This window comes from Parasteatoda tepidariorum, chromosome 11 (genome assembly GCF_982258835.1).
Source record: "Parasteatoda tepidariorum strain Cologne lab strain chromosome 11, Ptep-v5.0, whole genome shotgun sequence".
Classification (NCBI taxonomy): domain Eukaryota; kingdom Metazoa; phylum Arthropoda; class Arachnida; order Araneae; family Theridiidae; genus Parasteatoda; species Parasteatoda tepidariorum.
Window position 1 is genome coordinate 80,509,019 of NC_141765.1, and position 25,155 is coordinate 80,534,173.

At 30.0% G+C, this 25,155-nt stretch overlaps 1 protein-coding gene across 6 annotated transcripts in view; it reads right to left on the reverse strand.

Annotated features, from left to right (window-relative positions):
* Positions 1 to 25,155, reverse strand: part of LOC107455839 (MFS-type transporter SLC18B1) — a 57,576-nt gene that overhangs the window by 16,584 nt on the left and 15,837 nt on the right. For all 6 annotated transcript variants that reach the window (XM_016073552.3, XM_043044665.2, XM_016073553.3 and 3 more), the window contains 4 exons: positions 21,785 to 21,853; positions 19,560 to 19,647; positions 13,529 to 13,674; positions 9,355 to 9,453 (listed from right to left, as the gene is read on the reverse strand). In XM_016073552.3, the coding sequence (XP_015929038.1) occupies positions 9,355 to 9,453; positions 13,529 to 13,674; positions 19,560 to 19,647; positions 21,785 to 21,853 (402 nt within the window). The remainder of the gene's footprint in view (positions 1 to 9,354; positions 9,454 to 13,528; positions 13,675 to 19,559; positions 19,648 to 21,784; positions 21,854 to 25,155) is intronic.

Sequence of the window (25,155 nt, forward strand, 5' to 3'; positions counted from 1 at the left end):
AAACTAGGTAAATCTTTAACGAGTATTTGGTGCAAAGTTTCTCATTATTCCAAAGTTCAGTTAAATGCAAGGCCATTTTATTTCAGTTACACCATACATTGTAAGTATGATTGAGAAATATTTTCACGGTGCAACTGACTGCACCAAAATTTGGTAAAAGGCGCAAAACGTTGACGGTGACTGTAAATTGAACGATATTTGTTTAAAACGCCATGTTTTCTCTACAACTCGGTCTCGGTGTTTCGTGACGACTCATTTATATTGTTTCAAGTATCAACTCACTTAGGTAGGTAAATGTTTTATTTGCATTTATTAAAGTTCATTTCTTCTATATGGCCTTTTTTAATTTAAATTTGACGTTCCTTATAAAATGGTTAGAGGTAAGTTATAAAATAACTTCTTAAGGTAAATAGTTTTGTTACGGTAAGTAGCTACCTTGACCTGCATTTAAGCGCTTTAAAAAAATTTAATAATGGTGCAGATTTCCTCTTCTTTTATAAAATAAAAAAAATAAAAGAGAACGAATGAAAATAGGTGTTTTGTTTCTTCAAAACATCTTCTTTTGGTGCAACCTTCTGCTGATATTTGGAGCTAGTGAAAATATCAAAATATGGTGAAATTGAACTCCATTTTATGTAGCCAGGAAATGAATACTAATTTTCGGTGCAACGTGGTTCGGAATTTTTAACAGTGTAAGCGATAACGAAGAGCGGAAAGGGTATTTCATTACGATGCATGAAGAAAAGCCCAACAGACATCATTACTATTTTTTTTTTCCTTATAAAATGACCTCCTAAATTCGAATATGATACCCGTTTTCTCCCACCACCCATCGTTTTATTGGGACACCCCTACCCCGTGTTACTTACCTTTCAATAATTTTATAACCTTCAATTTTTTTTTTTTTTTTTGCTGGAAACAAAAATGATCAATTTTACCATTAAGCTTCTTTTAATTGTAGTTTTCTACAGTGATGTTTATTAAGATTAAAGGCCCGGTATTATCTCAAAATTTTTTTTTGGTTAAGTATCGTTGCTCGGTATACCTTTAAACTCTAAGAAATAAAGCTCTCACTTTTGATAATTACGCAATATTAGGTTAGTTTTGAGAATCATTTCATCACGTAATCACGTGTTTTGTGACAAAACGCGAACTCTGAAATACATGACGAAAATGTTTCGTGAACTCGGAACCTCATTGCAGAGCATATGGGGAGATTGTTCCACTGTGTTACTTCTTGCTTGTTTTACAACGTTTGGCTCCGACCGGGTGCTCAGGGAACTGATCTCCTGTCAGAAAGGTTCTGGGTTCGAATCCCGGGTAAGGCAAGGATGTTCCTTCATTCTCTGTACTATCTGTCTTTACTGTGGGAGCAGAGCCACTTTAAGAATGGGCCCAATGGACCGTGGCTCAGTGCCCCGAGTTTCTGAAAAGTCTGATGTTTTATCACATTAATTTTTTTTTCATCCTGACTAATTCGTTATTCTAACTGATTTGTTAAAAAAAAGTGTTAGCGAATGAAAAAGATTGAAATGAAATATTAAAAGAAGTAATTGGTTCAGCCATACGTCTCATCAATAGAGACATGTTGCAGATGATTTAAAAATAAGGAACTACTGCAGATAACCAGGAACTTGTTTTTCAAGGGGGTGGTTCGTTTTACTCATTTACTACACCTGCTGTACAATTCAGGAAAAGGGGATTTTTGTACTCCATTCAATAGCAAATGAACAATACTTTATGTTTTTTCTTATTTTTGAAAAATTTAAATTATTATTTGACATAAAATTTGAATTATGTGTTTCAAGTAATACCAGTTTTCCTATAACGTATTGACCTTACCTGTTTTTTGAGAGGCACTTTCTTATAAATCTAATAAAAATAAAAGTTTAAAAAAAAGCAAATGTTGTAAAGGGATATTTTTTTAAATAAAAGCAATATAAAATTATTATTTGAACTATTAAAATAATTATTACGAATAAGTAACATTCCAAAACTTTTTTTGAATTAAAAGAATAAAAAAAATATTAACAATAATTTTATATATATTGCCGAAATTCATTTATGAAATTAAAAAAAATTCATAGCAACTATTATATATTATTATTAAATAAAAAAATTTCATTTTATGACGACATTTTTTACTCAGGAAATATATTTTTACTGTTTTGGAATTATTATTGCTAAAGAAAATTTTCCTTAGTGTAAAATTAAAGTATAAAAACGAAGGAATCATGAAGCTGAAGCACTAAAAAATATAAATAAATACTTCCATGTAAATAGATGGTATTACTGGGGAATGAAAAACTAGAAGAATATTATAAAGAGTATTGTAAATAATAAAAAATCCAATCCCAACCTATCCTTTACAAAAATTTAATCCTCAACCTTGATTCAAATTATGGGCATAAAAATAACTTTTTATATTTTAATAGTTTGTTTATTTCATATTTCTATGTTTTAGTATATTATTTAAGAGAAATGTTTGTCTGTAAAGTTAAAGAATATCAGTAGTTTAAAAATTAAGAGAAAGAAATTTGAAGAAATTATCTATTATTTGAAGGAATCTATAAACTTTACCTGTTTAGCATCAATGATTTCATTTCGTATCATTTCTTCTATTTTAGTTCAGGAAACTTTTATGTTATTTTAGGGAGTTTTAGGATTTCTTCATTTTTTTTACTGAATCATTTGCCAATCATGAGCATTAAAAATGTTGTCTTGAAAGAAATTGATTTTAATGATATGACAAAAAGCAAGAAAAGTATTGTTAACTTAAACTTTTAATACAAATAATCTATTAAAGCTTTTATAATAATGTATTGCTTTTTCAATTTTAAAATAAAATAATTTTTAAATAATAATATTTTTCTTTGCTAAAATTACTCATAAAGGGCTCCCAAATAAAGAAAGGCCCCTAAAAACATAAAAACAGCCCTGTGTGGGAGCAACGTTGGCCCATCTAATGTGGTGCCCCTGAAAGAGTGGTCAACAAATCTGCCCTCCAGATGCCTGTATGACGAAAGGTCATTTTCCAGGTGGACATTGGAGAAAAAAAAGATTAAAAAGGATAGATTTTTTTTAATTATCTAGGTTTTAATATTTTTAATTTCCGGGTTTGTTACATACTTTTCATTAAAGCTCTTATTTTCTTCCTCTTTAGATTCTCTATATACAAAAATATTTTACCATAAGTTTTACCACAAGTTACCATAATTAAGAAGACCACAAAAGTCATTTTTCCTCCCTCAGAAGACATTCGTTAAATTACAATTTTGTTTTTTTTTTATATCTAGTAACATTCACCTCCTGGTATGCAAACATTTCTCAATTCATTTTTAACAGGGATTATTTTTAGTGTACATTAAGGGTGGTCATTAGAAAATACCCTTTATATTTATATAATACATTAAACATTTTTGAATAAAAGTTCACCAAAGGAGTAAGAATTTGTGCAATGATAAAACGGTAACAAAAAACATTAATGTATTAATACATTAATGTAAACCCTAGCAACAATTATATCTTGGCCCCAATAGGGTTTAAAATAGGTTCAATATGGGTCCTATATGAACATGTTATGAGGAACCAATATTGGGATGCCTAGATTTTTTTAATATTGGTCCTATGCAGTGCCAATATCGGCCTATATAAGGCCAATTACGGCTTTATATTGGCTGAATAATGATTATAAAATATCGGGTGAATATGATAATGCTATATAGGGCTGATATTGGTTGTAAAGTGGCAGTAAAATATCAAGTGAATCGGACAATTCTATAATAAGGCCCATATTGGAGAGATGTCGACCTTTTGTACCCTTATTGAGCCAAGATTTGTAAATATTGGTCCAATGAGAGCCCAAGTTATTTTGCTCCTAGGATATATATATATATATATATATATATATACACTGCTGGCCACCGAAAAATGCAACACCCTGAAGGAAGCATGCAAATAACATGAAATTTACAACATGCATTAGCGGAGGTGAGATATGCAAATGATTAGAATTTCAGCGCATACGCACAATACGCGCGCCTGTGCCGCCACTTCAAAGCGCTATTTAAGGCTTAGAGATTTCTAGGATTTCAAGTTCGGCTCCTGCACCGGGTATTATGGTATGGGGCGGCATTGGATATCTCTCTCGTACTCCTCCAGTACGCATTACCGGTACTTTAAACAGCCATCGCTACATCTCCGAGGTGCTGGAGACAGTTGTCCTTCCTTACCTTCAGAGCTTGCCCACAGCTATTTCAACAAGATAATGCGCGATCCCACGTGCCAAGCATTGTTCAAGGGTTCTTCGTCAATCACCAGATTGAATTGCTTCCCTGGCCAGCTCGCTCTCCGGATCTTTCGCCGATAGAAAACATGTGGTCCATGATTGCTTAACGATTGACCCAGATTACATCCCCAGCTGCCACACCAGATCAACTTTGGCAACGTGTGGAAGCTGCTTAGTTTGCTGTACCCCAAGAACACATCCAGAGTCTCATGAATCAATGCCGAGGCGTGTGGCAGTGGCGATCTCCAACAATGGCTGCTACTCTGGCTACTGATTTTGGCAGGAACCACACTTCACAGAAGTCTATAAATTTAATCATTTGATACTTGGTCAACATGTTATCTACAAAATAAATTTTTTGTGATATCTCTTGTCCTTCTTGGTTTTGCAATTTGAGTGGCCAGCAGTGCATATATACATATATGAGTGATTCTTTCTAAACACAACAATTCGGACCAAAAAATTTCTTCAAATTTAAAGTCTTCAAAATAATCTAAAAATTTTTTTTTGTATACTTCTTTAGTTAAACTTATTAATATCTTACAGGCAGCAGTGTAGTTTATTGACATTTGCTCAAAAAAAAAAAAAATAGAAATTCACCAAATCTTGAATGCCAGGAAAATGACATATTAGTTTAGAAGTTTAAAAAACAGTCATTTTAAGTTAATAGTAAGTAACTCAACTTAGGTCTTTATGTTAGATAAACCATAAATTGCTTAAATTAATTCTTTCTATCCACTGTAGGAAAAATAAAAAAAATTTTTGTTGCTGATATGTACAGAATAAAATTTTGTATAATAATCAATCATTAGATAAATAAATAACTTTGATTACATTCAAGCATATTACAATCATACTTAAACTTGACTCCTTACAGTATCAGCAGGGCAATTCCATGAAAAAGGGGAAAAGCATTGGAAAATTCAAATAAGAATAATGTTATCATTTTGGATGTTTTCTGAATTAGAAAGGTTTGAAGTTTGATAATTTATAATTATTTTTTTGAGAATTTAGTTTTTTAGTGTTGGTAACCCATTGAACATTGGCATTTACTTGTTCTGATTTGGGTGAAGAACATGGTCAGTTTTTGAAAATCAGTAAGTTAACATTATTTTAATTTCAAAATGTTCCAAAGAATAAATATTGTTTATTACGCTTAATAGAATTATTGTGCAGTGTCAAAATAAGTTTTTGTTATTAAATTCACTTAATTATATAAATTTCAACTAAACATTAATGCATGTAACGTAAGTTACCGAAAACTAGGAAAAGTTTTTGTGTGTAAAAATAAACAAGTGATACAAAAGTAGGAATATTATTTTTTCTTCCTTAGAGGCTAACACTAAATAAGCAGCAATAATTTTCTTTTCAAATATTACTTATTTATTGTTTTGCGCCCCATTCAATATGTGTAACGTAAGTTACTGACATGCATGCAATGTAAGTTACCATTGTGAAATGAGTTTATTCCTCTTGAAAATTGGCATACAAACTAAATAAGATGTATCCATTTACAATACCAAAGTTTAAATAAATTATCACTGCCTTAAGATATTAATTTGAATGAAACTCTTTGCTTTAAGTTATTAATTTGGATGTTGGCATTCATATGTTTTCAAAGTTGAGCGAAATCTTTCGACAGGCACCGGGAGTTAAGGATGTAGTTATAATTAGAGATGCTAATGATAGCAAAAAGAAAGTACAAGCACGGCATCTTCATCATTCAGTTCGAGAAATGCACCAAATTTTTATGGAAGAAAATCCAGAATGCGAAATTGGAAAAACTAAATTCTTTGAGCTCCGTCCAAAGCATGTCTTGCTTAGTAGCAAACTTCCAGGCAATGTTTGTGTTTGTAAGCATCATGAAAAGTTCGGACTGACTAAGGAAGCCTTCAGCAAAATTTATAATGTTCCATCTTACGAAATTCTTTAGAAATTTATTTTATGTTTAGAAAAAACAGCTGAGTGCGAGTCTCTAGAACAGATGAGTGGAGTGTCTAGTCTATTCTCAAAATCTCCATAGATTAAAAACATTAAGCAGATCCACCATTTAAGAGTACAAGAAGGCATACCAGAAGAGTTTCTTTAGTGAAAGATGTTGAAAAAGAAAATGATGAATTCAAGATAAATGCTGGGGGTTGATATATGGTTAGATAGGAGGACGTGTTATATCCTGGTGTAGTAATGTCTGTTGCAGAGCAAGAATTTAAAGTCAATGTAATGGCTGCTGTGGGAATCTATTGTAAATGGCCAGAAAAAATAGATGAAATATTCTACCAGAAGGAAAGCATGGTGAAAAGAATTGAGCCCCCTGTACTAGTCAATAACAAAGGACTTAATAAGTTTGCAGCTATGTGTGAATCAAAAGTATCTGAATTTACTTTATGTACACTTTTTCTCCCTTGCACTATACTGTTTAAATAGCTTAATTTGCATTTGTACATTATTTGATAAAAGTTTGATACAAAGGGAATTTCGTAACGTAAGTTACTGTAACGTAAGTTACCCACTTAAAAAATTATATTTAATTTAACTTTTGAAATAAAATCTTAAATCTAGGCATAAGAAATATTTAAACATGTCAGAAAAATGATACATATAATCTTAATCATGAAACTTTTGTATAAGAACAGAATTTTGCCTTCAAGTATATTGAAAATTTATGCTATTCCTTTTTCTGTAACGTAAGTTACCACACTAATTTTAGGCTTTTACACTGTTTAAATTGAAAAATAATAATTATTTTAATTAGATTCCTTTTGGTTTTGATTGTAATTTTAAGAAATCACTTTATTTTAATGTGCGTATTCATATTATTTGTTTGCTTCTAAGTTCTCAATGCAATAAAGTTTATGTGAATGTAACGTAAGTTGCCGTGGAATAGCCCAGCAGTTAAAAAAAATTCTGGTAACACTACAATGTTCTGGCATTCATAAGCCAGGAAAATGACAAATTCGCCATTTTATAGCAAATAACTTTAATTTAATATTTTGGCCTAAGACGTTTACATTCCGCAGAAAACAACAGGATTTCTTAAAATAACTCAGATACATCTATGTAGTTTATGTTATTAATGACTTCAAGAAGCCAGGAAAATGACAACACAAAAACCTACTCATCTTGACAAAATTTTTGAAATAGATTTTGAACCAGAAAATTGGTTCTTTATTCATGCAACAAGACATGTTCATATAGGAGGGCATCTAATCAATCTATTAACATAAGATATTGATTGCTGGCTCTATCTGTGTTGGTTATAAACCACTAAATAAAAGTAGCCAGGAAAATGACAGATTTTCTTGGAACAAACAAATTATTGGCAGAAAAAATTATTTTAAACGAAGTGTTTGTAAATAATACCCTCTGCGTATATTCTAGAAATGCTTACACCAGTTGAGATAAAAAAAATTAGATATTAATAAATTTAGGGGAAGTTTTGAAGCTAGTTATTATTGGAAACATTGTTTGGGGCATACCAAGAAAATGACATTTTGAAGTTCAATTAAATTTTTTAACTATACAAAACAGTCAATGCTAGTGCAAAGTCATTTTAAAATGCTAATAGCAATGCTATTTATTAATTTTTTTTTAAAAAAAAAAGCTCTTTTAGTATTATAGTATTAGATCTTGGAGCAAGGGACAGTGAATTGTCATATTTCATGAGAATCACCCATATATATATATATATACTATATATATATGTATATACTATATATATATATATATATATATATATATATATACAGAGACAGAGAGACGTCCATAAGCTCACCAGACAAAAAATTAGTCATCCTAGTTGCTCAAGCACCGATGAATCGTTAAATTTCATTTGATGACGCAGTATTCAAGTGACGTGCTCAACTACGTGTGTACTGCCTCAATCTGCTCAAAGGCAAATATGTGAGATAAAGGCAGTGAGATATTTTTGTTTCAAGGCGAAATTGTGTGTAAATATGGGTAAGTGTAAGGATGTGACAGAGTAGATTAAAAGGGCCCATTGGCCCTTTTAATCCCTTTAATTGGAGTTTAGCCGTGTCCACTGTCATACGGTGAATGAAGTTGCTGGATTTGTTAGTGTTTCAATGCGGATTGTTTAACGTGTCTATAAACAGTGATGTTAATACACGTGGTCACGAAAGACATCATAATTGTGGTCGGAAAAAGATCTTGCATGAAAGGGACCGGAGACGTGTTTCAAGAGTTTTCAAACAAAATCGCTTCCAAACCCGACAGGAATTGCTTCAGTTAGTGAATGAAGGTCCACCCCAAAATGTTAGTGAAAGAACAATGCGACGGGAGCTGCATGCATTAAACATTTGGAGAAGAACATCTCGTAACAGGCCATTGCTCACACGGGCACATAAAGTTGCGAGACTTCAGTGGGCTAGAAGTCACAGAACGTGGACAGTTGCTGACTGGCGGAATGTAACATGGTCAAACGAATCACGTTTTTGCCTTTATCCAAATGACGCATGTTGTCGAGTGCACCAGATGAAGCATTTCATCCTGACTGAATGCAAAGTCAGGTTCAAGCCGGAGGTGGGTCTGTCCTGTTTTGGGGGTGTTTCTCTTATTATAGATCGGCCCCTTCACTGAGTTGGCAAGTAACATGAACCAACAAGTGTATTTGAACATTTTGGATGATTAGGTGTTGCCTTTCAGTCATCATTTTCATGAAGAGTATGATATCGATACCCCTATTTTTCAAGATGACAACAGCAAAATTCATTGGGCAGGAAGAATATGTGACTGGTTTTATGAACACTCAGACACTTAATTACATCTCGACTGGCCTGCCTGCAAAATTACCTAACTTGAACATCATTGAAAATTTGTGGGACATGTAGGAACAACGGTTTAAATGCTGAAATCTTCGCAATTTGGTGGATTTGCGCCATCAAATCCTCAGCGAGTGGCTTAAACTTGATTATATATAACTTTATATATATATATATATATATATATATATATATATATATATATATATATATATATATATATATATATATATATATATATATCAATTGAAATTTAATTTTATAGAAAATAAATATATTTTTGCTTACCATTCTATCATGAAGCCAGCCCCAAAAAGGTGACGATATAGCATATATCAGACCACAAGAAGAAAATAGCAGTCCAATATAGAATTTTGACAAATCCGTCTGTAAGAAAAAAACACCTAATTACTTTTACCATTTTAAATTTATTCTTCAAGAAACGTAAGGAATATTTAAATTTACAGATTTTCTTTAATTGAGGAAATAGGTGGTCATATTCTGTAAATTTATTACCAGAAGCTAATATTGTCAAAATTGGAATATGTTTAAACGTTAACAAAATTGAGAAATTTCCAGAGTAATTAAAGAGGAATTGAAAGAGAGCTGTTTGAGTTCGAGAGTTACTTTTTAAAACCATAATAAGTATTAGATTAAGACCTCCTCGTTCATCCAAAGTTTGAAAAAACTAATTAAAAGAATTCGTGCTCGATGCACTTCGAAATTAGTTATAATGGAGACGCTCTGTATCCAAACAAAGTATCCAAAGTATGAAAAAACTAATTAAGAGAATTCGTGTTCGATGCACTTCGAAATTAGTTATAATGGAGACGCTCTGTATCCAAACAAAGTATCCAAAGTATGAAAAAACTAATTAAAAGAATTCGTGCTCGATGCACTTCGAAATTAGTTATAATGGAGACGCTTTGTATCCAAACAAAGTATCCAAAGTATGAAAAAACTAATTCAAAGAATTCGTGCTCGATGCACTTCGAAATTAGTTATAATGGAGACGCTCTGTATCCAAACAAAGTATCCAAAGTATGAAAAAACTAATTAAAAGAATTCGTGCGCGATGCACTTCAAAATTAGTTATAATGGAGACTCTTTGTAACCAAACAAAGTATCCAAAGTATGAAAAAACTAATTAAAAGAATTCGTGTTCGATGCACTTCGAAATTAGCTTTATTGGATACGCTTTGTATTCAAAATGAGAAAAAACTATTCAAAAGAATTCACGCTCGATACTCTTCAAAATCAGTTAAAATGGAGACGCTCTCTATCCTAAGTATCCAAAGAATGAAAAAACTAATTAAAAGAATTCGTGTTCAATGCACTTCAAAATTAGTTATAATAGAGACACTCTCTATCCAAGGTATCTTGAGTATGAAAAAACTCATTAAAAGAAGTCGTGTTCGACGCACTTCAAAATTAGTTATAAGGGAGACGCTCTCTAACGATATAAAATAGCGTTTAGTTCATGATATCTTTATAAATGCTGTGAGATCAGAACTTTTATTTGTAATTGTAAAGCATATGTCTTCAATGCGTAGCCCGCGGGCAATTAGTGGCTCTCGAATAATATTTTAAGGATCCGCCGCGTGATCAGATTCAGCGTTAAACAAACCTACACAGAAATTTTTATTAGGGCATATATTACTTAACTAATGCAAAACTTCTCACGCTTTCTAAAGTTTTTTAATTATTGTTTGAGAGTCGTGGTGGCTCAGGGGATAGAGCATTCGCCTTCCAATGAAGTGAACCGAGTTCGAATGCCAGTGATGGCTGGTTGATAAGGATTCCGCATCTGGGTTGCACCGACCACAGTGCTGACGTAAAATATCCTCAGTGGTAGACGGATTATGAGTTAGAGTTCCCTTGCCGTCAGGCTAACCGTGGGAGGTTTTTGTTGTTTTCCTTTTCATGTAACGCAAATTTGGGTTAGTTCCACCAAAAAGTCTTCCACGAAGGCAATTTGCTCCCAATGCTTGATCCAGGAGTTCCCTTGTCTTCTAGATTGGGTTCAAAATTACAAGGCTACGGAGTTGAACATTAGTGGTCTTAAACCCAAAATTGGGTCGGCTGCTTAATGACGGTTATAAAATAAAATTATTGTTTGAGTAAGTAAACTTATTTTTTTACATTCAGTAATTGTATTTTCGAACCGTTTTAAAAGTGAAAAAAAAATTAGTTCTAAATGTATGGACAAAATTTTACTTGCTTCTTCTATCGTATTCCTTATTACTGTTTCAGAACTAAAATTTCGTCACGAAAAAAAAAAGATTCAGAATAAAAGTATTATTAACTGCTTTAATATACCCAATTTAGAACGAATTACTTTTTTTTAAAAAAAAAGTTATTAATAAGTAAATGAATAAACCCGCTGCGAAATAAAGAGTAATTAGCTGATTTATAACCATTTGAGCAAATTTGACTTCTGACCAATTGAATATAATCCTTAACCGGAATTCTCAAATAATTCATATATTTGATTTCAAAATTTTTTGAATTCAAATAATTAATACATTCGGTTTCAAATAATTGGTTTATGATCAGCAAGTTTAAACCATTGAATGAAACCTAAATAAAATTACATAAGTTCAAGAGTCTAATTAAAAAACCAAAATAGAAATCCAAATTGAAATCCAAGTTCCAAGTCTAATTGAAAATTGAAATCCAAGTTCCAAGTCAAAAATTACATAAGTCCAAAAGTCTAATTAAATAACCAAAATAGAAATCCAAACTGAAATCCAATTTCTAAGAATAAATGAAAATTGAAATCCTAGTTCCAAGTCAAAAATTACATATGTTCAAAAGTCTAGTTAAAGAACCAAAATAGAAATCCAAATTGGAAAATTTTTAAAGTTCAGTAAATCAATTTTATCAGTAAATCAATTAAAAAGAAAAAGAGAGAAAATTCAAATGAGACAAGTGCAGATGAGTCGATGAAATTTTATTTCATAATTTTGTAAAGTTTTGTAAACAATTATGAGAGCTAAAGCTTAGCAATTGAACACAAAATAGGGTGGACCATGAGTAACATGGCGAACCCACTTACATATGCCTATGGCTTAAAACAACGATTCGATAAGAGAAAGAACAATATCATTAAAAAAAATCATCGTGTCAGTTAGGTTTTTTTTTTCTGGGCATGTCTCAAAATGCATGTATAAGAAAATGGAAACAGCTCAAAATGCGTGTTCAAAAAATTGGGCATAACTATTTAAGAAAATGATGAGACAGCATTAGATTCCGTTTTTCAAACTTCTCTTAATTTTTTTTTTCTTTTCTTAAAAAAAATAAACTAATGGATTCAGTAAATTCGCAATGTGATGTTATCCATTTGCCTAAATCACTCTAGTACAAAATTAGTAATTTTACTTTTTTCAAATTTAAATAATGAATTTTCTTTTATTTTTCAATCAATATTCTAAGTTTTTATTATATTAAAAATTATATTCTAATTTATTTTATTTTAATTTATTATATTTAAAATTATATTTTAGTTAATTATATTTTAAAAAATTGTGTATTATAAGAAAACAAAAGCAAATACTGTGTAACAAAATTTGTATTTTCAGTGACATAATCCTTCTCAGTTATAAATAGTTCTTTTCAATTTATCCCTTCCTTCCTTCAATCTTTTTTAACAAGAATTAAAATGTAATTGTAATTATATTTTTAAAATTAAACTTATTAGAAACTTAAAATATTCGTTGCGAAAATAAAAGAAATTCAGTTAAACTCATTAAAAAATAAATTACTAAATTACTAAGTAAATAAATTACTAATAAATAAATTTTCTTAATTAACTTTTTCTTAATTAACTTTTCTTAATTAACTTAATCTTTTAATTAAAAAACAAAAATAATAAAAAATTTCTTAATTTTTTTTTTAAATTTAAATTTTGTAAAAAAAAATTTAACTTAAAAAATACCATTAGACATACTGAATAGTTCTCAATCTTGTTAGAACACAAATAAAAATCAAATGCCGCAGTTTTACTATGAGCTTTAAAAAAGCTTTAAGAACCCCTACTATCATTTGATTATCATATTACATAATCAAAATTATTACAAAGTATCTAAGCATTTGTAGTATTTCAAGTAAGCTGATGCCATTGATAGGAACCTAAATAAAACTACCTAAGTTCAAAATAGAAATCCAAATTGGCAAATTTTTAAAGTTAATTTAACTCTTTTAATTTTTACTTGGCAGTAAATACGTTCTAATAATACGTTTCAAATTCAAGTTGAAAAAAAAAAAATTTAAAAACTTGAAAGAATATATATTATAATAATAATAATACAACATAGATATATGTATCAACATATATAACTATACTTTTAAGGTACTTTATTGTCGTAAGAGATGTTCCCTAAATCCCCAACATTAATTTCAAAGGACAATAAAAGAAATTACTTGTTGTTTTACATTCACCATCTGCACAAAATATATTTACCTGCCGCGTATGTGGCTCCAATCCTACTACCATATACCCAATGAAACTAGAAGTTGAGAAAATGCTGAAAGCAAAAATTAATATTTTGGGTTTCATCCATACTTTGAAAATGTTTCTGAATTTCGTAGGTTGTTTTTCCTTTCTTTCTGAAAAAAAATAAGTAGAATATAATAACTATATGATAGAATTAATGAAAAAAAGATTTTAAAAAATTAAGCTAATAAGAAATTAAGAGAATTTGCTGACATGGTCGATTATCTCTAGAACTAACTGAAATTTAATATGTACATACATTGGTACAATACAAAATCGCAACACACAAGCATGATCGTTGGAAGGTATGAAACAGCGGTTACCGAAGTATGGTCCCTTCTTACAGGCCTTGCATACTTGAAATAAGACAGTAGGCCTGAATTTCATACCTTCCAATTTATACCCGATCATGAGTGGTTATTTGTTTTGTATTGTATGTACATATCTTTCAGTAGTTCTAGAGATAATCGACTTACACCAGTTCAGTTTTATTTTTGCCTTCGATCAATCATACTAAAAAATAATAATAATAATTTGAGTCCCCCATAAAAAGAAGAAATGGCACCAAATGTAAAATAAAGTCTTGAAAGCATGCAAAACTTTTTGATATAGATTTAGACGCGTTGAATGGCACTTACTTTGAGGTCACGTGTGTGCGAATGTTATTCCCTCTTCATCCCCGAAAAAACATCAGAAGGAATAATGAGAATAATAGATCACCGATGGTTAATATATTTTTTCTGAGACTTAATTACTTGAAATTATTACTTTACAATTATGTTGGCCCGGGGTATTAAGATTGGGTAGCTAATTAACAATCCAGAGGCCTTTACGACTTGCTCTCTTCGTTGAAAATTTTCCTTTTGGCTGTAGTTGATCCCAATTATACTGCAAGCTGTTATTTTTATTAAAATATGTTACCTGAACTATAAAGAAGTCAAAGATCATGTTTTTTTTTCTTTTAAGAAAATACCAAACATGAGAGCGGATCGCTAAAGGCCATTGGATTGGACAATATCGATCGGGCATGTATTTTTAACCCTTAAATTAGTACCCGACCCAACAAGTAAATTTTCATACAGAAATACAATGAAACGCCCCCATAAATTTTGACAAATATCGCGAGAGATGCCGGATGGCGTGTATAAACGGTAGTAAAGTGAACTAAACAATTAGGTTTGATAAAATTCAAATGTTACTGACTGAATTGAGTTATAGGAATGAGAATTTATGAAACTAAGTTAATTTATTCTTTTTAATCCCCTAGTCAAATTTATTTTTATTCAAAATAAAATTAGCCCAATCATTATGCAATGTGAGCGACAAACGTAAGAACGACATCGACCTGTATAACTCTTAACTTGAGATCAGCTTCAAATAATGAAAGGGAAAAAAACATTTATATTTGGTAAAATTCAAATGTTTCTGACTGAATCGAGTTATAGGAATGAGAATTTATGAAACTAACTTAATTTATTCTTTTTAATCCCCTAGTCAAATTTATTTTTATTCAAAATAAAATTAGCCCAATCATTATGCAATGTGAGCGACAAACGTAAGAACGACATCGACCTGTATAACTCTTAACTTGAGATCAGCTTCAAATAATGAAAGGGAAAAAAACATTTATATTTGGTAAAATTCAAATGTTTCTGACTGAATCGAGTTATAGGAATGAGAATTTATGAAACTAACTTAATTTATTCTTTTTAATCCCCTAGTCAAATTTATTTTTATTCAAAATAAAATTAGCCCAATCATTATGCAATGTGAGCGACAAACGTAAGAACGACATCGACCTGTATAACTCTTAACTTGAGATCAGCTTCAAATAATGAAAGGGAAAAAAACATTTATATTTGGTAAAATTCAAATGTTTCTGACTGAATCGAGTTATAGGAATGAGAATTTATGAAACTAACTTAATTTATTCTTTTTAATCCCCTAGTCAAATTTATTTTTATTCAAAATAAAATTAGCCCAATCATTATGCAATGTGAGCGACAAACGTAAGAACGACATCGACCTGTATAACTCTTAACTTGAGATCAGCTTCAAATAATGAAAGGGAAAAAAACATTTATATTTGGTAAAATTCAAATGTTTCTGACTGAATTGAGTTATAGGAATGAGAATTTATGAAACTAAGTTAATTTATTCTTTTTAATCCCCTAGTCAAATTTATTTTTATTCAAAATAAAATTAGCCCAATCATTATGCAATGTGAGCGACAAACGTAAGAACGACATCGACCTGTATAACTCTTAACTTGAGATCAGCTTCAAATAATGAAAGGGAAAAAAACATTTATATTTGGTAAAATTCAAATGTTTCTGACTGAATTGAGTTATAGGAATGAGAATTTATGAAACTAAGTTAATTTATTCTTTTTAATCCCCTAGTCAAATTTATTTTTATTCAAAATAAAATTAGCCCAATCATTATGCAATGTGAGCGACAAACGTAAGAACGACATCGACCTGTATAACTCTTAACTTGAGATCAGCTTCAAATAATGAAAGGGAAAAAAACATTTATATTTGGTAAAATTCAAATGTTTCTGACTGAATTGAGTTATAGGAATGAGAATTTATGAAACTAAGTTAATTTATTCTTTTTAATCCCCTAGTCAAATTTATTTTTATTCAAAATAAAATTAGCCCAATCATTATGCAATGTGAGCGACAAACGTAAGAACGACATCGACCTGTATAACTCTTAACTTGAGATCAGCTTCAAATAATGAAAGGGAAAAAAACATTTATATTTGGTAAAATTCAAATGTTTCTGACTGAATTGAGTTATAGGAATGAGAATTTATGAAACTAAGTTAATTTATTCTTTTTAATCCCCTAGTCAAATTTATTTTTATTCAAAATAAAATTAGCCCAATCATTATGCAATGTGAGCGACAAACGTAAGAACGACATCGACCTGTATAACTCTTAACTTGAGATCAGCTTCAAATAATGAAAGGGAAAAAAACATTTATATTTGGTAAAATTCAAATGTTTCTGACTGAATTGAGTTATAGGAATGAGAATTTATGAAACTAAGTTAATTTATTCTTTTTAATCCCCTAGTCAAATTTATTTTTATTCAAAATAAAATTAGCCCAATCATTATGCAATGTGAACGAAAAACGTAAGAGCGACATCGAACTTTATAACTCTTACATGAGATCAACTTCAAATATTTAAAGAAATTCAAGCAAGTAAAGTATCTTTTGAAATTCATTCCCACATAATTTTTAGTATTTCGCTTCGCTACTGTTTTGTTTTGTCTCTCGGGATAAATAAGAGAATTATTCAGTAATAGATATATTGCTAGTTTATTGTTTTTTAATAAATTGAAATGAAAACTTGGCTATTTTCAGCATTTTTGTCTCTCTTTAATACTTTTTATGATGATTTCATGTGTGTAAAAGTTTCATTAGGTATGTATTTTTAAGAGTACCATAACTGACAGGCATACAAAAATTTTGAAATTTTTCAAGATCTACTATTTTATATGTATAGCATTTATTTATTGTTAAATGTATTTTTATTTCTTAAATTTTAAATGTTTTTAAATTTACAGTCCCTGGCCAATTTATTAGAAGCATTATAAGATTCTATGTAAAATTTTAATTATCAGGTGATACTATACAGCTTTATTGTTTATATTGTTATTCTGATATTATTGAGTTTTACTGTGATCTCCAATGCAGTACCCCCAGTACTCAGTCACCATTTAATACACGGGGAGTCTTCGGCAGACGGGTTTCGAACCCACGAACTCTCGGACATGGGCTCAGCGCCCTATCGACCAGGCTATCCCGGCCTCACAATAATCCCTTATGAATTAGAAGCAACTATTAGTCTATCAACTTGGTTATGTATTCGGTGAAATACAATTTATAAGAAACAATGTCTCACTTGTCTAGATAGTCTAGTTTTAGCCTCCCCTTGCATCCTTCAGTAAAATGGTGGTTCAAGTTCGCCTAGGGGAAGAACCACTTCAGTGCTACTCTAGAGTAGCATTAAAGTGGTAAAATAAAGTAATGTAGTGTGTAGAACTGGGCTATAAATCGATATATCGCGACATATCGATTTAACGCCTGTATCGGCAGGCCGATACAGCGACTTTCGTTCCAAGCGATGCATCAGATATCTGATTTAAGCCGTCGAGTAAAGAAGACGAACGATATAGCGATATACGATATAGCGATGCAGGACACGCAAGGATCTCTTACGTTCCGACGTAACTCGCGCTGGGGAAGACGATGTACGTATCGTTATACTGAAACGGCCTTGATTGATGAGCGGTAGAATCAAAATCAGTTTTGAGAACATATATCGTAATCTCGCATGTTCGTTTCCGCACCTCTTAGTTTTTTTTTCTTCTTTGTCGCGACTTGATATCGTTTCTTGTAGATTATTTTCTGACTATTTTTTTTTATGTAGACTATTTTTTTTAAACAAAACTTTCTTTTTTATTTTTAAATGTGAAAATTAATCTTGATAATATATGCTTAAGTATTATTTTACATTATTGAATTTATTACAAACGGAAATCTAAATTAAGGTGCCCATAAAGAATTAAATTAAAAAGTAATTAAATTTGTTAGGCTATTTTTTACTTTATTTTAAATTATTTAAAACTTTTTGGAAAAAATAATAATTTAATGGGTTTTTATTACTGATTTTAAATTTATAAATCTTTAGTTGTTTTCATTTTTATAAATAAAATTATAACAAAACTTATTTTTCCTCTTTTGGATTTGGACATAAGTCAATCAACTTTGTTTATTCAAAAAAATTAGTAATGTTTGCGATTGCGGCTTCTTTTTTTAAAATCATTTAGCAATTCGTTTTATTAAAGAGTACAATCGTGTTTTTTAATTTTCTTTCAATATTGTCAGTTGAATATATTATCGAATATCATAATTCTTTTGTTTTTATTTTTAAGAAATTAAACCTTACTTTGTTTTTTCGTTTAGAATTCGGTAATTATTCAATTTAACTTTGTTATTTATGTGAAATAATAATGATAAAAAATAGCGTTGTTTTAAAAGTGTTTTTTTTGTTCAATTAATTTAGCACTTTGTTTTAAGCATACAAATAATTTTTAACGAACTTATTTTTTAAATTTTATTTCTATATTGTTAGGTAAATTTCAATTTTATTTATTTTTTATTATTTATTTTTAAACTAAGAAATCTTATTACGTTATTTGCGCGATCATTTTTAGAAAATATAACATTAATATCTTTCTTAAGCGAAACATATACATCAAATTCATAAATTGATTTAAATAAATCTGAGTATCAAGTTTTGATAGAAATCCGACTTTCTGCGCCTTACAAGTCAATGAATTTCAAAAATACTATATCGCGATGCAAAACTGACGATGCATCACGATATAAAATTTCTTATATCGTCATGTCCTAGTAGTGTGTCTACCACTGCAAAAAAATACAATTCCAACTCACTAGTATATGAGACATGTTAACTAGATTCTATAATGGGGTACCTTTTCACAGTTGAAAATCGGCATTGTCTCTGACTTCTCTCCCCACATTGGGGACTTTCGGACGTGATTTGAACACGCCTTCCTAGACAGAAACTCCCACTTCGATTTGAAAACGCCTACTTCAATGGATGGTCCACATTGAACAGTTGACTTGCTACTGCTAATGGAAACACAGGAGTGACCATGACTGTGAACTTAATACAGCTCTAACGATCAGCATTTGAAAGTACGGTGAACTTATTACAACTCTCCCGGTTTCTCGCAAAGCAGCAATGAATCAACAAGTGGTATCCAATCATAGAATTCTATCACAGACAAATAATTCTGGTGGGAGAGTACTGTCTACCACTACAAAAATACAATTCTAATTCACTTTTATTTAAGGCATGTTAACTCGATTCTATGTTGGGGTAATTTTTCATACATGAAGGTTGACATTGTGACTCTTACCACAATATTCTAAAATAAATTTTATTTTAATTACCTGCTTCGGGAAGAAGAAACATTATAACAACTGCATCGATTAAAATCACAGTTCCAATACAAAAAAAGGGTAATTGGAAACCCCCAAGCTATAAAAAAAAGAAACATTAACGAAATAAATTTAACAATAACGCATAAAATAAAAATATTAAGTAATAAATTAAAATATGCCATATCTAATTTCAAACAGATACTCAAAAAATGAAATAGCTATATTATCAAGAAAGAAATTACATGTTTGCTCCACCTATCAATCCTGTAAATTTAAGTGAGAGTGCTAAAAATTTAATACAGTCTGACCTCTATTTAACGAAGTCGCTAAATTCCGATAATAAGTTCGTTATATGGAAAATGCGTAAAATAGAAACTCACCTTTTGAAATACTTAAACAACACAAAACAGGTTTTAAATTTATACACGCTAGATATAATTAAAGTAGCAATTGATACACCTTTACCTTGTAAACTAGTATCTACTATTTATTTTATAAATCTTAACCATAAAAGAAATCTGCATGGAAAGCAAGAATAGAGCAAAACATTATCCGGTGCTACACTATCACGCTACATATATTTTTAACTAATGAAAGCTAAATTTGTGCATGAAATTAAGGTTGCATTTATTTGCTGTATAAAATCATAACTGCAAAGTAATTTTAATCATACATTACCCCATGAGCTCTTAAGCTTAATTGCTACTGATAAAATCAGTTAATACGGTCTGTTCGTTTGAAATACAATCAAAAAGGGATTTTACTGCTTTCTCTGAAAGTGGCTTCGAAAATCAATTCAAGGTCATTTCCCCCATAAAATGTGTTAACAAGTTTGAAATGTTCTGAAATATTTTGAGAAATAGGGAAAGTGGATCTCAAAGAAAATTTCGTTAAATAGATTGGAAGTTCCAAAATGTTCTTGGTTCCTCGAATAAATTTGCAAAATAGAGAAATTCGTTAAATGGAAGTCCGACTGTATCTGAATCATGGTACAAAGCTTGAAATAATTTAAATGTGAAAAATATGTCAACGGAAGACCTACAAAATTTTAACTGCACTGGCAATTTTTATAACACATTTTATACTTTAATTTTTTGAAACAGCTGCAACAATATGAAGTTGAATAATGAATAGCTAATAATAAGTAGCTGTAATCATAATAATAGCAATAATAATAAATAGCTGTAGTAAAATAATAATAAGTAGCCAATAGCTGTAATAATAAATAGCTGTAATAACAATTAGCTGTAATAATAAATAGCTGTAATAACAATTAGCTGTAATAATAAATAGCTGCAATAATAAATAGCTGTAATAATAAATAGCTGTAGTAAAATAATAATAAGTAGCCAATTATAATAGCTGTAATAATAAATAGCTGTAATAACAATTAGCTGTAATAATAAATAGCTTCAATAATAAATAGCTGTAATAATAAATAATTGAAATGATTCTTTAAAATTGCGTTTCTGAAAGTGCTAAGAAAACATTTCACTTAAGAGAACTTTGGCTGTTTGTATTGATGCTTTCTCGTATTGTAATACAACAAAAAATCTTAATCCAAAAAATCAACTTCACTTTATCCCAAAATCTTAATAAGTATCTAATTTTTACTTTGTATTAAAAAGATATAAGAAGAATATATTAGTTCTGTCATCACGAGATCCATTGCAAACTCCATGAGCTAACTGCGTAGATAAACTGCTTTGCGAGATCTGTCCATTGAAAGAAATAAAAACTTTTTAAATCGGGTGAGCATGGTGGCCAGACAAACAATCCACCACTCCCAAACTATATCTTTGCATCTAATTAATCCTCGTGGATTGTTATACAATTCTCGATTTCTATAATGTGCCTTTCTTCCATTTAAGCTATAGCTATATTATTGAGACAGTTTGTATAGATTTAAAATATATAATTTTTGGCATAGATTTTATAACATTCAAAGCTATTATCTTTTGTTGTTTTTAGAATAATTCACTAATGATATTTCAATTTATATTTGGTTATTACAAACAAGAAATTAATTATTACATCAAAACCATTAAATTGTACTCAGTCTGCAGAGGATGCCATCTATTCATTTGTAACTTTTACTTGTAATATTGTCACAAATATTAAATTCAATTCCGTTTAGTAAATAGACGACAACAATTTCTAGCATGTTAACTTAATTTTCTTTTTATTAGAACTCATCAAATGTCTTTTAAAAAGGTAATAAAAACTAGTCTTACCTCGTATAGAGCACCTCCCAACACAGGTCCTAAAATATTTGCTACACCAAGACACATTTCTAAAATAGCCTGTAACAGAAACAAAAAAGTATTTTTTCTAGCAAAGATGCTCTGAAAGGAAAAAAGTTAAAATTGTTGGCAATATAATCGAGCATTTTCAGCCACTCTCGTACGTTTATTCATTTACATTTAATAGATATGTGTATGATATGGGGTGTCTTGGTATCACTCTTAATACTTTTGAAAATTTTATAACAGTAAAATGTTATAGCTTTAAAGTGTTATAACAATATCTCAAAGATAACTCTTAAATTATGTATAACAGTTAACTCTAACCATGACAAAATATGCTTATTTTGACCAAAAAATGCACTTTTTCTGAAGAAACATACCTCTTTCTCATCAAATTTTGATTTACCACCCCAAAAATAGGGGTTGATGAAACTTTAAAAAGCTTGTTTTTATAGTTTAACCACTGGTTTATATACAATGGTTTAATGTTTTGTTACTATAATGCTATTTTAATTTGTACAGTTCTCTTCGCATATTTTGATTGAGTTGTTAAATTATAATATTTCTTTCATAAAAAGTTATAAACCCTCAGCTGTAAGACAAAAACATAACATATTGAGGAATTTAGATAAAATAAATAGTTTTTATGAATTAGTTTGTTAATGATGAGAAAAGTTTTGAATTGTAAGGTACACAAGTTTTTATATATTTTAAAATTTCAATTTTTTTTAAATGAAAAATCTAGTTTTTAATTCGATAATTGTCATTTCATTAATAAAAAAAAGTTCTTAAAAATAAATTAAGAATTGATAATGGAATGGTGATGAAATGGTATTCCATTTTGTGAATATATCGCAATATCTACTCTACCTCATTCGAAATCAGCCTATAAAGAAAAAAGTTGAATCTCTTCTTTGATCATTAATTTGTGAAATTTAGAAGCGCTTTTGTTTTAGAGAGTTTTCAAACATAAAAACTGGTAGATATGTGGCGTCTATCAGTTTAGATAAAATAAATAACTATTTAGATAAAATAAATAATTTTTATTAATTAGTTTGCTAATGATGAGAAACGTTTTGAACTGTAAGATACTCAAGTTTTTAAATATTCCGAAATTTCAATTTTTTTTTAAAACAAAAATCTAATATTTCATATCATTTGATAAATAAAAAAGGTTCTTAAAAATAAATTAAGAATTAATAATGGAATGATGATGAAATTGCATTCCATTTCGTGAGTATATCGCAATATCTACTCCACGTCATTCGAATCAGCCTATAAGGAATTCCCTTCTTTAATCATTAATAATGGAATGATGATGAAATGGCATTCCATTTTGTGAGTATATCGCAATATCTACTCCACGTCATTCGAATCAGCCTATAAAGAATTCCCTTCTTTAAACATTAATAATGGAATGATGATGAAATGGCATTAAATTTTGTGAGTATATCACAATTACGGTATTAGAATGTTATGCTAAGGCAAAATCACTCCGCCTATATAGCCAGTTTTCTCAGTTTTTATTTGAGGATTAATTTATTTCATTAATCTGGGATCAGATTTACTACATAGCGTGGATTGATAAGGTTATGAATGTCGTAAAAATGATTATCGTAAACCACTTTTTCTTTATTTTACTAACCCGAGGTCAGGCTTACTAATCCTCGTAGGTTGACAAATTTACCCAATAAATAATTGTTTTTTATTTACTTGTTTTAAATTTAAGGTCTTATTTACTTTGCTGTTCGAGTTTACGAAATTAATTACTTAAAAGGGCAGCAATATGTAAATCTGTTTCTAACAATGCAGAAAATTAGCGAAATTCCATTTTTTATGGCGTTTATTCTTCTTTTTAGCCCTGCTTGATTGTCAGAATTTTGTGAAATTTGGTTTCAGGGGATTATTTTTGGGAGGATGAAAAATAATTTTTTCGCCCCTTCAGAAGAAGTATGTTTTGTCAAAATAAGCCGCCACGGTTACACTTGACTGTTAAATGAATTCTTTGAGATAACACTTAACGGAATCCAACTAATTGTTCAAAAGTTAAAAGGGTGATGAACAAAGGTGCAAAGTATATGCATATTAGTTCATTCTTACTGATTCATAAAAAGTCATTTCGTAACTCTGTAACAAAATAATATTGTACATTCCACTAGTTTTAATTTCAAAATTTAGATATTCGAATTCAACTATATTACATGTGTTTATCCGCATAAAAAGTACTTCAAAGTATTATTTAATTTTTAACTTATGAATTGTCTAGTAAAAATTATCAAACTTCGATCAAAATATTCTTAACTTTTGTCCAGCTTAGTTAAATACTAAAGATGAAAAATAAAAATTTGAAAATAATAACGTTTGTTAAATAAATAATAGCAAGAAACTGAAACGGTAAGATATTACCTAACTTCATTCGCTTCAAAAATATATAAAAAACACGCAAAGCAGGCACCCATTTTCCAGACTTTCTAGACGTTTCACATCTGTTTCTATTCTCCTACTGTCACTTCCTATTTATATATTTTTGAAACGAATGAAGTTTTAATCAGAATAAAGTTTTAATCGGGAAATAACTTTTGCTTCGAATTTCGCCGATTAATGCCTGTCTATATGAGGAATGAAGATAATATCGCACATATGCCACATTCTGTAGATCTATCGTTCGTTCATCAAGTGTTGACATTAGACTCCACCTCCTCGGACGCTGAGTTCATTTTAGAGTGGGAGTAAGAGGAGAAACATCTCCGCTCTTGAAATTGAGACAACCCTTAAAGCGTGCCAAACGCAAACAGTGAATTCTATTATACTACCTTTCGTTACTCTATCTAATTAAACATATTTTAAAATTAAAAACGGCTGTTTTACCAGCAAAATGTTTCAAAAAGGGCAAACTATTCACTCAAAAGAGAGAAATATCATCAAATTTATGAAATATTTAATGTTAAAAATATACACATAAAGATTGTGAAACAAATACTTTTATCATACAATCGCCAAATAGCAACCTTGTTCAGGATGGTTCACATCCTTCTCCCTAAAATAGCGAAGTAGTATCGTCGGATATCATGCGATGTAGGAGGAGTTAAATGCCAACTCCTGGTGAACGAACTATACCAAGGCGAGAGAACCATTCCTTCTGCAGAGGATTAAAACTGTGATGGTATATCTTAGGATTATTCTCAGACTATCGCCAACAGCTCATTGTGCATCTCTAGTCCGATATAAATAAAGTACTACTACTACTCAACTTAATCTATAACAATTGTATATAATATTTAGTACTGTATTTTTTTATAGCATATCTTCTGATTATTCTCAGACTATCGCCAGCAGTCCATTGTGCATCTTTAGTCCGA